General features: G+C 32.8%; 2 protein-coding genes across 2 annotated transcripts; one reads left to right on the top strand and one right to left on the bottom strand.

Moving 5' to 3' along the window:
- Positions 1–8,433: 8,433 nt before the first annotated feature.
- Positions 8,434–11,020, bottom strand: LOC106104281 (3-hydroxyacyl-CoA dehydrogenase type-2-like). Its single transcript, XM_013284282.1, has 5 exons — positions 10,911–11,020; positions 10,670–10,834; positions 10,330–10,494; positions 9,593–9,830; positions 8,434–8,836 (listed from the first exon to the last, which is right to left on the bottom strand). The coding sequence occupies exons 1-5, from the start codon at positions 10,917–10,919 to the stop codon at positions 8,643–8,645; spliced, it is 771 nt and encodes a 256-aa protein (XP_013139736.1). The 5' UTR covers positions 10,920–11,020; the 3' UTR covers positions 8,434–8,642.
- Positions 11,021–11,098: 78 nt separating this feature from the next.
- On the top strand, positions 11,099–13,784 carry LOC106104280. Its single transcript, XM_013284281.1, has 2 exons — positions 11,099–11,631; positions 11,851–13,784. The coding sequence occupies exons 1-2, from the start codon at positions 11,530–11,532 to the stop codon at positions 12,976–12,978; spliced, it is 1,230 nt and encodes a 409-aa protein (XP_013139735.1). The 5' UTR covers positions 11,099–11,529; the 3' UTR covers positions 12,979–13,784.
- Positions 13,785–13,800: the final 16 nt, after the last annotated feature.

Consider the following 13,800-nt stretch of genomic DNA (forward strand, 5'->3'; position numbering starts at 1 on the left):
CTTTGTCGCTATTTAATCGCTGAGTATGGCACTAAAACTCAACTGAATTTAATGACAGTACAACTAAAAAACTTACTATTTTAGTAGAAATTAAAAAAGTGAAAATGATTTAAGTTCGTGGTCAAATTAAGCCATAAATTTAATGTTAATTTACTGTTTGGAGAGGTTACGCGCGCGTTGAACTCTAATGTACGGCGGGACAACTAACTACTTTTCCCACGTAACACAAAGGACTTTTATAACTTAATCTATATACAATGTGATATTTTTGTACAACCTAATTATGCTGTATACAAGATAATGCTATACATGATATACAAAAAAAAATATTTCTAATTCATAGATAAATTTGATAAAACAATGTGACAATTTTATATTATAGATGTAGATATTTGCTGTATTTAATTCCATCACCAGCTTACTATACGTCCGCATTGAACGACTCTGAGTCTACCCTAAGTAAGGGGTGACTAGGCCATAGTCAACCACGCTACAAGTGCGGGATAGTTGACTTCATATATCTTAGAATTTGCAGGTTGCATCACGATGTTTTCCTTCATCGTAAGAACGTCGAGTAAATTATATACATATTAAATTCCGAAAATCACATTGGTACATGGCGGGATTCGAACCCGAGACCTATTTATTACAAGTCAAGTATTAAATTAAACATATTATACGAGTATTCCGTGTGCTAGGTTTTCTTGAATGTTGTTATCTATTTTCTAGTTTCATGAAAAGTAAAATATCTCTAATAACTATGAAATAAGGCAATTTCAAACAGGTTAATAATATTAAGATTATAACAATTGTATTTAGGGAACATCAATGTATATGTTAACAAAATGATAAGCTATTTACAATAAACGACACCGCAAACAGAAAATCAACATTTCTCCACATACAAATATTTCGGACAAAATAGCCAGTCGTTAATAAAGTCGTTACAAGTGACGGTACATCAGTACACCAATGGGGTCGTGGAATTCATGAATGAAGTGGGTACAAATAATGGTTTCATACCAGGGTAGAACAGTATCACAGAGCAGAAGACAGCATCGTACAGCAATTGATTAAACACTAAAATATTCAATTAGCGATGTCACTCCTTAAATCTATACATATAATAAAATTGGAATGTCTGTAATATCAAAAAGAAAATTCCAGATTTCGGGAAGATGATGTATTTGCGTTGCTGATAATGAAGATCGTATTTAAAAATTTTTGTCTGTCTGTCCGCAAACCGCGTTTGTTTCGAGCAATCTCCGAAACAGCTAGGCCGATTTCGACCGGACTTTCCCTAGAGGGAAGCTGACATAGACTGGCATATTATAGGCTACTTTTTATCTTAATTTTTCGTGGACGAGGTCGCAGGCAGCAGCTAGATCAAAAATAAAACTGACAGTAACTGTCGATATGTCGATTGTTCTGCTTCACTATTTCCTTCGTGTGAAACTGGCATAACTAGTTAATAAACACTGCTTGCTCATTAATGCGCAGTCAGAGAGATGTCAAATACCGAAGATCCCACTAAGAACGGTATACGGCGACAACATTGAAGTGCAAAGCGTTATTTACACTTAAGTACCGTTGCTTATTTACATTTTGAAAGCGATGACTTATCGTCACCACATATTGGACCTCAAGCAATTATTGAGGAGATTAATTTTGTGACAGACGGTAGCTTTCATGTACAGTATGTTACATTTTGTTGTACATTTTTTTTATAACCTAAGGTGGCAAACAAGCAAGCTGCTACTTAATCCACCGAAATGGAAAGCGACCGCTGCCCATAAACATCCGCAATTGCAGATGCCTACCCTTCATTGACGGAGTAGGAGACGCACATAAAGAGGACATTTTTTTTCTGTGCGTCTCCTCCACCGTCAAATCCACTTTTCCTTCTCATCCTTTCCTCTTAAGAAAAGGGTGAAAAGGGAAAGGGACTAAAATTAGACCACCGGCACCACACTCATCAGACGAAACGCGGAATTGCTTCCATTTCACGTCTGTTTTTTGTGTGGTCGTGATATTACACCGGGCGAGCCGGCTCATTCGTGCAAAGATGTTAAAGAGGACTCTACCACTGTCTCTAATAGAATTCTCTTTTAACATATTTAATACGAGTAATAATTTAACCAATCTAACGTTCATATCATTTTCTACTTACGGTATCTTATTATGCTATAATTTCATCTTATTATCACGCAGTAAAAGGCTACCCAGAGCTTGGAGCAATCTGAATCTATGTTAATTTCCTTATCTCGATGCAAATCGTTGATATTCATATGGCGAATGAAATGCATTCACATTGGTTAAGAATTCTACGAAATGTATGTACGAGTAAATTCCAATAAAAATGATTATTTCAATTGTTCAAACGTTGTCATATTTATATATTAGTAGCTGTTGTCCGCGACTTCGTCAACGCAATATTAAGATTTTAAAAAGTAGCCTATAATATACCAGTTTATGTCAGCTACCCTCCAGTTAAAGTCCGGCCGATATCGGAACAAACAAGACTTGTGGACGAACAGACAGAACGACAGACCAAAAAAATGCAACTTTGGTTATTAGCAACGCAAATACATCATCTTCCTGAAATCTGTAATTTTTCCTTTGATATTACAAGTATGTTTGTAATTCTATCATATGTATACATAAGATATATAGAATACTAGATGTTCCCATACGACTTCATCCGCATAAAATTATGAAAATTTTATTTTATTGTTTACATGTGTCAAATTATCAATTGCAAATGTCAAAATGACATGACATGATGAAAGCATGGCAACCTTGCTTCCTTGGTGTTGGCAGCAACTTATGGTCTCTTTCCCACATTTGAGTTTTTATCCAAAATATTTACCCCTAAGTTTAATGGCGTGAAAATATATAGACTAAAGCGTGACGTAAATGTAGGGCTTTTTATTAGATAAAGAATTATACAAAAATATGCTGTAATTGCTGACATCTTAGGCAACAAAGAAGTGTGTGTTTACGCTTTACTATAATAGTATATATAGATATAGATTATCGATGTTATAAAAGAAACATTTGTTTTTTTAGCATTTTACTAACTAAATTCAGAAATCATTGATTATATTGACACAATATAGTTCAAGTACTCGTGACTTTACACTTTTATGGTATTCTTATGCGACAATGTGAAAATGCGAAATCATAAGAAAATTTAACATCTAAAAAGCGTAAACACACACTTCTTTGTTACCTAAGATGTCAGAAACTACAGCATATTTTTAAAAAACTCCTTTTTTAATAAAGAGCCCTACACTTGCGTCACGCTTTAGGCTATATATTTTAACGCCATTAAACTTAGGGGGTAAATATTTTGGATAAAAATCCTAACGTGGGAAAGAGACCATAAGTTGCTGCCAACATCAAGGAAGAAAGGTTGTCATGGTTTGTCATCGTCATGTCATTTTGACATTTGCAATTAATAATTTGGCACATGTAAACAATTGAATAAAATTTTCATAATTTTATGCGGATAAAGTCGCACGGGAACAGCTAGTTTAGAATAGAAGTATTTAATCTCATACCATAATATAACTACAAATTTTTGAACAAGATAATCTAACTACCCACATTATCCGCACTACAAACAACACGTCGTGTAACTTAGACCTAACAAGGCACTGTTAGCTTATCCATAATTACCGGGGGCCCAAACAAACACATGTTTATTTATAGTCTGTGAGGCAGAAACAAAGAGACGCGGCTTAACAAGCAGTTAGTATCGAACGCGTGTTATGGCTATAGATAGATATTTATACCGTTTCTATGCATTATGTTAACGGGATTGGAATGATTAAAGATTAAAAATAAATATTTACTAGCTTTCGCCCGCGACTCCGTCCGTGTGGAATTTTAAAAAACAAAAGGGAGTAGCCTATGTGTTCTTCCAGACTATCCTTGTAAATCCATGGTACCGCTTACAAAATAACAAATATCCTTCTATCCATCTAAACTATTAATGTAAATAAGATGTACGATACAACTGTCTGTGGTATTTTACTACAAACTTAGTATGTTGAATGTTCTTTTATGATTTACGCTTAAAGTGATACAGTTCCTTAGAATATAATAATTTTTTTAGGTTATAATTTTGACTTTACGTTTAATAACGCTAAATAGAAAAATCATTGCGATTAAAATATTAAAGAAGGCAGCCTTATTAAACATTACTCAAAAATCTTTATTGTGAGAATAAGTTAGATTTTACTTTCGCTAAGACTGGGATTACAAAAATCAAGTCGACCCAACCGAGCTTTGTTACACAATTGTCTCGTATAATACCGGTTCGAATACCTTAAGTAATACACTCTGTTGCTACTCACGTAACTTACTGTGTCTATAGATTATTTCAAAACAGTCATCAAACATTTACGAATTCTGTTTCAAATAGAAATGGATTAAGTTTATGGTATGTTGTCAAAGAAATTATGTTCCTATTGGATTCCATCATCGAAATCCTGTTGGGGTTTTTATATGTTATGTTACTGGCAGGCAACACTTAACACAGAAAGGAAGATTTTAATATTGGAACAATGTATTTAAATGTTATAATTGATGTTTGAAGTAAGACTTCTCATCACGACACGTACCGTTGCCCGGTACGTGTCATATATAAAATATGAGACTGTATTAAATATAAAATATGACTATTTTATCCTGATAATATACCAGTTGAATATGTGAATAAAGTGTTTCAATAGACCTTCACCTCCAGAGTCCGGGACGGTGAAAAGTAACCGTCCAATAAATCCGTATTAGGAAATTTCAGAATAACCCCAGTGGTAGAGAAAGTAAGGAGTAAAAGGTTAGCATGGTATGGTCATATTATAAGGGGGGAAGAATCGCATATAACAAGGAGAACGTTTGTTATGATTGTGGTACACCGTTAGACCTAGAAAGAGATGGATTACGTGAAACGTGAGATGATCAAGAAGGGAGAGTACTGAGATGACTGTAAGTTATGTGGAGGGCAAAAACCTGTTGCCTCCCTACGGGAGTAGGATAACAAGGAAGATGATATTTAACAATTAGACACAAGATAAAAGGAGGAGATGTACACAAAATCTTTTAATTCAGAATTTGGTTTAAAAATCTAAACGCAACTAGGAGACCGTAAAACTAAAGTAACATGACGTAGTATGTTTTTGTAACTGAATTAATATTGTTACGAGGAACTTGTCTTTTAATTAAATAAATACAGACTCACAAGTTACAATAATACATTTGTAAATCTGCGTAACAATTTATACATGTTCTTTATTACCCATAGTCTATGCAAAAGGCGTAACTTATAATAATTTATTGTTAGTGTCAATTAGACTGTTTGTTGTGCCGTAATGCGGATTACATTTGTTTTATAGTAATTGCTAGAGAAAATATGGTAATGGTTGTATAAAGATATTCTAGTCTATGGTAATTAAATGTAATGAAGTAACTCAATAAATAATGTGCCGATTTCAAAAACTCTTTCACCTTTTAAAAGATGACAACGTGGTCAGTAACATAGGGAACGTTTTATATTATTTTTTTTAGTTTCACTCGGACGGAGTCGCGGGCGAATCTAGTATTTAAAAAAAGTTTTAAGTGAGTATAAACATGAAGATTCAGAATACTGCGATAAAGAAATATCTAAAATTTAATCATATTTAATGGTTACTTAAGGGAATAAATAAAAACAGATGTTGCAGAAATATGTTGAAATTAATCAGAAAAGATATTATTATCATCTGGCCAGTGTCAAGTGAGGTTCTATAAAGACAATTGACATATCATACCAATTTGTACCACCTAATAGTGATTATTATAAACAGCGAAATCACTTAACAAACTTTAACTTAAATACAGCATTTAACTACAAACGGTCACGTATCTATTTAAGTAAAAAACCAACAAAGCGGCGGCATTTCTGGGAAAAAGTTTCTCAATGTTGTGTTATTTAGTTAATTCCGACAATAATTACTACAATGGTCGTGAACAGCAACAAAAAATGAAACGGTCTGAATTGCGATCCTGTAAGTGAACAAGGAACGATTTAAGTAGCTTGTAATTGTCTTAACAATTAATAGGGGCAAATTAGGGTAGGCAAGATGGCGCCGTGTGTGGCATCCATCGGTTACGGTCGTGCGCTAAGGCTAAGATGCGGATTTACGTGCGCGCATATTGAAGGCTTATTTTCAATTTAATAATTAATATTAAATACTTTGAATTTGAAAATATTAAAGTGGGTTAAATTGGCAGAGACATTTTTAAATTAACTCTTAAACTAAGTCTCACTAGAACGATTAACGAGGACAAAAGGCATTCACATGAACCTTCCAAGTTTGTATTGCCTCTAATTTATCTACTGAATATTGATACCGCGTTAAACATTACAATTGTTTTTTAATAAGTAATAATACTTCACAGCCAGCAATGTATATCGCCTTGGGACAGATACAATAAAGGTTTCTGAATCACCTTCATATCCTGCGACATTTATGATTGATGGTCCCTTATGCATTCCGATATGCACACAATTTCTTTCGTTGAAAAAACAACTTTATTCCAATGAAGTTAAAGTTTAACAGAGCATTTTATTTTTGTCGCACAGTATGGGGTTTCGTTATATATTTCTTTAGTTTTTGAATCCGATATGTCTCGATACAGATAAGATAACTTTGTGAATGTTCCGACATTATAAATAACTGCTTACTGCTTAACTCGGGTTATGTTAGTCATTAAGAAACAAGAACCACATGTGACGTATTTTATTGGGGTATTTGCTTGGACATGGTAAGAAAATAAAAAAAAAGCCCCATATAGACGTAAGGTACACCTGAATCTATATATTTTTATCACAAAGACTATGATGGTAATGTTTATCTTAATTGTATGGGTAGTCTTAAAATACTTTTTAGGTTAGTTTCTTATTGGATACTTACTGTTGCTCGCAACTTCGTCCACGTGAAACGAAAATGTATAACCTAAAAAATATAGCCTATGTTGTTCTCAATGACGCTTTTTTTATAGTGAAAGAATTTTTGAAATCGGCCCCGTAGTTTTTAGTTATTACAATACATAAATAAAATTATTTTTACACAACTTATTTCTTTTTACGACTTCTTTATACAACTTATACGTCAAATAATTCGCCAGATGTTTTAAGATTTTTTACGATCATGACATTAAAAGCACTTTTTTTAGCATAACTGCAACTGGTTTTTCAGCAACAATGTTGCGTTTGTATAATATTTCTCCCACAATAAAATGCCTAACAAACGTTCCAGAAATCCCCGGCAAGATTCTTCAAGATCCATGAGATTCATAAAAAAAATATTATAAAATAGTTAACCAACATAGTTTTACTAATTGTTTTATTGTTACGTATTTGCGACAATGATTACCTTTTATTTTTTTAAGTATCGCGCCAAATTACACCTACATAAATAGCCGCCATGATTGAAGTGCCGAGAACAGAGTAAAAAGCACAACCGTCAATTAGCGAGTTGCTTTTTAAATTAACTTGAAGCTATTTACAATATCTAATTACAAATGTGTCTTGACGCATGAAATATTCGTAACAAACCTAAATAAACTTACGAAATGAAACATGCCGGCCGGCGCCATAAACTGCAGCTTTCAAACGTATAATTAAGTCGCCACGGCCGCTATTTATTGACAAGAAACGAACGAGTTACTAAAAGAGACATACAAATATAAATATTTCTTCAAAAAAGTTATGAATCTAGTGATGCCACACTCTTCAAGTCATTTAAATTGTTTAAGGTACAGGTCACAGAAGAATGAAAATGTACAAATACAAAAAAAACCCTCCCATATAAATCAGTCGGGCATACACGGCATGATGGGCGTCACCAGGTAAGGGTAGTGACAGCTTCTCCTACCCCTCTAGAGAGAAACGGCAAATAGATATAAAGCTCTAGCGACATCGATGTTCTAATTTGATATATTTTCTAAATTTCTATAATATTAAATTGTATTTCATGTCTCTTCCAGTCATAACTTTATTGAAAGTTAAATTCACGAGTTCAGTCGCCATATGATTGTACAGATTATTGCAACTCGGTTTGTATTACACCCAGTACCGGCGTTAGGGCAGGGCGAGGTGGTCGACCGCCCAGGGCGCCGGACTCAAAAGGCCGTCACAGGGGCCTAAAAGGGCGAAACTGGTGTCTTTTTACATATGGGTTTATATTGCAGTTATTATGTGATGTAGAAAACTAGCCCAGGGCGCCAATAATACTAGTATGAAAAGTTTTTAATATTTCATTCTTGACATTGATTTGACCAGTCAGTTAAGTGCCGATGTTTTAACCTTATTAATTAATGATTAACAACGAAAAGCAATTCTAACATAATTGTAAAAAAAATCAGTATCAAATAAAACCATTTTAACAAGAAACACATATATTTGTACACATTTCCAGTCTTAAATACCTAAACTAATCTTACAACTTAATAGGAATTTATTACAAACATGACAATTCATCAAAAAATTCTATTCCAACAAAAAAGTCAATTTATATTGCTTCTGTGACTATTGATTAGAATTAGCAGTAAGTGGAAACAGACTTATATATCCTAACTAAGTATTTGTATATATTTTATAAAGGAAACCATCTCTGTGCACCATCTAGTCTTATGACTTCACCATTCAGCATTGGATTCTCTACTATACTAGTAACTAAATGTGCAAACTCCTCCGGTTTACCGAGTCTTGATGGAAACGGCGTCATACGTTTTATGAAGTCAATCATTTTTTCAGGTAGATATTGTACTAGTGGAGTATCAAATATACCTGAAATAAAAATTACAAATACTATGCTCCGAGACAAAAAAATGTATCAACATTTTCCCACAACATTGTCTGTGTAAAAACTTATTAAGAAGACTATGTTTCTCATTTATAATACTAGCTTTTGCCCATGACTCTGTCCACACAGAGTAAAATAAAATATTAATAATTAGCCTATGAGTTGTTCCAGACTATGTTCTATATGTCCCTAATTTCATTAAGTTCCATAATGAAGTTATTGTTTATTTAGTTATTGAACATTATGAAGTTATATCCATCAGCCATCTAATGTTTCTCATTTGTAATAACAATTTGTTCTTCTCTTCCCTTCATTTTTTTTTGACTTTCCAATTCTTGATTTAATTCCAAAAATGTAAGTTTAAAGAAAAACTTTAAATATATCATTGTATAACTGACACTTTTTCACTTTTTACATAATTGTCTAATATAGTCATGTTGTGTACACCTACTTTGGTTTAAAACCTAGTCTTATTAATTCGTTATTCTCATTTGTAATTATGTATTAGTTTAAAGCTGTTTGGTACACCTAATAAAATAAATAAAACCAACTTTTGCCTGCAACTCCTACACAGTATATAAAAAAACTAAGTAAGTAGCCTGTGTCCTTCCAGATTATGTTATACATCTGTACCAAATTATATTGAGATCTGTTGAATCATTCTGTAGATATGTTCTAACATCCATCCACCTGAATTATTACATTTATAACATTAGTAAGATTTGTAATAGTATAAATACCTGGTGCAATAGTTACTACTCTGATGCCTTGTGCCGCAAGATCCCTGGCTATTGGTAAAGTCATTCCTATCACAGCGGCTGTTGATGCTGCAAATGCTGCCTGACCGATATCACCCTCATATGCTATTGTTGATGCTGTGTTCACAATCACACCTCTCTGTCCATTCTCATTAGGTTCATTTTTCCCTAACAGGCCTGCTGATAATCTTATTGTATTAAATGTGCCTATTGTGTTAATCTGAAATGTTTGTTTTTAATTTAATAGTTAGAATAATTATGTAAAACATTGGTGATAAGGTTTGAGATGAAGTAATGGGTATAAAGGTACAAATCGATAGCTCCTACATAGACTATTATAAGCGCCTGTCCCACCACAGGCTGATAGAGGCTCAGGTTGCTTTAAAATGATGTCACTGTCAGATGAGGTAACAAAATCCGATATTTTCATCATATTTTACATGTTGGATTGTTATCAGACAATTTACAATTTGGTGGGACAGGACAGTCCTGTATTTATTTCCTTTATTTTTTTAATTAACTTGATAAATACTTATTTCTGTGTAGATTTTAAAGGCAGTTTTTGATTGTCTTTTGTTGTATTACAATTAATTAAAATAAATATTAACATTTTGTCTTGCAAAATTTTCATTTCAAACATATGTTATATTGCAGCTATTAAAATAAGCTTTTATAAATTAATAATTCTAGAAACACCTGTCAACAATTTTTTTACTTACATTTATACATTTGATAAAATGGCTTGAACTACATTCCTTGTCTTTAAAGAAATTATACACTTGGTGTGTTTGTGCATATCCTGCACAGTTGACAAGTGTGTCAAGCCTTCCAAACTTTGATTTTGTCAATTCCAAAGCCTTCTTTACATCATCTTCTGACGACACCTAGAATTATATTTGATGTGATTAAGACAGGTCTGTCCCATAAACAAGAACCAATTACTATTTGCCCAACATTATTATGAGTTAAGTTTCGTTTATTTATCTAAAGTATTACATAAAAGACCTTGGCATGAATTAAAACTTTTACTTATTTAATCAAAACAAAACTTTATCTTACACAACCGACTGAAACAGCAACATTTTCACCAAATCCCTTCGCAACTTCCTGAGCTCTTGTCCCTTGAATATCCAATATAACAACTCTTCCTTCATTTTTAACAAGTCTTTCTACAGTGGCTTTACCTAATCCTGAAGCGCCGCCAGTAACCAAGCTCACCATACCCTGTGAAAGAGGTTATGCTACATTTTCTAAGATATTGATAACAATTCACTTCACAACCGAATAGTTATTGTCAAACCTTGAACATTATGTTAAATAGCAAAGGTTTTCTGTGAAAATTTGTGTCAAAATTAATATTTTAAACAATAAATAAGTTTAAATTACAAAATCGCCGATCGCTAACTTTATTATTGACATTTGACATTGCCTTGATGACAATTTGATTCAATATGTCAGGCAAAATGTCACCGTTAAAAATCTTGTGCGATTGGTTTTTTGAATTTACAACATTTTCATTTGGTATATTTTGGACTTCGCTTTCATTAGTTTGTGTGTAGTTTGTTCTCGGAGCTTAATTTAATAGATTTAGTTCAGTTTATAGATGAAATATTGTGAATCGATCATTCATGAAGTTTTCTTTGGTACGGGGTAATACGACGGACGTCCCTACTCCTGTCGGCCATTGAAAATTGAAAATTCAGAAAATGGAAATTTTCTTTCGGTGCGACATGTTTTTTTATGAATTTATAACGTTTACCTAGTTTAATCGTGATGAAATATGTAACAAATGTTTTAAAGTAAATGGCCGTATTTATCAATAAAGTTTATATATCTGAACAGGCCATACATTGAGAAAGACGCTTTCCCGGCGGAAACTATCATTGAGATAATTTTACTATTGTATTAAAAGTATCATTATGGCTAAAGTAGAGCAGCCTATATTTATTTTGCCGAAAAAACGAAACGGCAAAAAGCAGAATGCCGTTGCTGGTCATGTTGATCATATAATAACTGTCCAGGTATTTACGCTTTTTAATTTTGTTTAGAAGTTTTGCTATTGAATTTATTCTTTCGAATGTTATTTATTTTAAATGTTAAATCGAGAATTTTTCTCTTTACAGAGACCAAATGTTACATATTAAGTATTATTTATTTTACTCATTCTATTATCTTAATCATTAAAATTTAAAATAATGTGAATTAAATTCATTCTTTACTTTTATTATTATTATTTACAGGGAGCAGCGGATACAGAATTGCCAACCAAATATATAAATGGCTTGTCACCAGTAAATGAACATGTCAATGGCATCATACATTCAACCATGGATGGCCTAAAGTCTAATATGAAAATTAATCTCCCGATTATCAATGATGTAAATGACGAAGACTTGATTGATACAAATATCCTTGTTGATGCACAACATAAATTGCAAAAAAATGGTTACCAAGCCCTTTCTACTATACACAACAGTCGTGAAATAATAGATTTATCTCCAATTTATGAGAATTCTTCCGATGCCTGTTCCAGCCTTGGTGACTTGAGAGAGACCATGGATATAGACACCCAAAGAGGTTGCAGAATACTAAACTCTGACAATAATGAAAGCTCTTGTGCAACTCCCAATAGTTTGTCGCAAACTCAATCTGAGAACAGCTTTGAAATGGGACCCCTCACTGATAGTCTTAAGAATAGTGCAAAAAGGAAAAAGCGTGTTAATATTGTACCGGGAGTTATCGATTCTGAAAATCCGGATACTGAAATAACCACTCTAAGAGTTGAATCAGAAGGTTCGATTTCACCTTCATCATTAACTGACAACTCCAAAGATGGGTACTTAACAATGACTGGAACAATCAAGCGAGGAAAAAAGAAAGGACAAAATGTGGATGTGAAATTGAATATATCAAGAGAGGAACTGGAGATAATTGAAGCTGCTATTGTGGCTGAAGAATACAATAAAATGGATGTCTCAAAATGCTCACTATATAATGGGCCTCATATATTTATCTTCAGTCTTTTATGCATTCCATTTGTGGCTTGTATATCTGCGGCTTATTCATTTTATATTGGTACTTTAGCCTGGTACAATATATTCACTCATGTTACGGAGAGATTTAGTTGGATTAAAAAGGCGTTTTTTGCACCTATTGTGATTCTGTCTTATCCATTTTTGATAGTATTGTTTACTATCGGTGTAGGACTGTACGCTGGTATTGTACAGCTTACGTTCAGTGGAGCGAATTGGTGGAAAGATGTATGTGATTTTGAGAAAGGCTTTTACGGTTGGCTCTGCAACTTTTTAGGTATGTCTGAATGCAGTCCTTATGAAGTTGTTGTTTTGATGGATGTGAAACCATCTTAAAACTTTTGTGCATTTAGGCAATTTGCCAATATCACTGCCATATTGCCAAGTTGTTTTACACATATAAGACATGATCATATCTTTTAAGCATTCTTTCGATATATCAAATTAGTCATATCTAGTCAACATATGTTTTTTATATTACTTTTATATTTGTAATTTTTATAAAAGTTTAAAGGTATAGATGTATTGGTGATAAAATGAAATGAAGGGGAACAATTGGAGAATGTCAAAAATGGTAGAAAATTCATTTTCCTTTCCCAGCCTTTTCTTATAAATAATTGATGGGAAGGGGAATTGATTTTGGCAGTGGTGGGGATGCATAGGAAGGGGAAATAACTTCATTTTGTCGGACTTCTGTGTTGATGTAAAATAGGCAATGCAATTGCAGGTGTCTGGGCAGCGGTCTTTCGCTATTTTGCCGAATTTGTCGCCTGCTCAATTAACACATATAAAAAAAAGAGTATTTAAGTTAACATCAGAATGGTGTGAATATTACGTTGCTCAATTTCTTCCATTTTTACTTTTATAATCAGAAAGAATTTTGATAATTATTTTCTAGTCATAAGTTTATTGTTAAGAAATTAATTTATAATATCTCTACAGTTTGTATGGAATGTTTATAGTATATAAATGATTATTTTGAACAGATTATGTATTACCAAAAAATGTTACTAAAAGAAATTGACGCACAAACTGCAGTCATTGTAATTTTATCCCATACAATTTTTTAAATGCAATATGAAGTGTTAATGTATTTACAGTTTGAGAAATTTTCACTTTTATCTCAAATATTTTACCATAGTTAACTGCTTTTAATTG

Source organism: Papilio polytes, unplaced genomic scaffold, assembly GCF_000836215.1.
Source record: "Papilio polytes unplaced genomic scaffold, Ppol_1.0 DF823691.1, whole genome shotgun sequence".
Lineage (NCBI taxonomy): Eukaryota > Metazoa > Arthropoda > Insecta > Lepidoptera > Papilionidae > Papilio > Papilio polytes.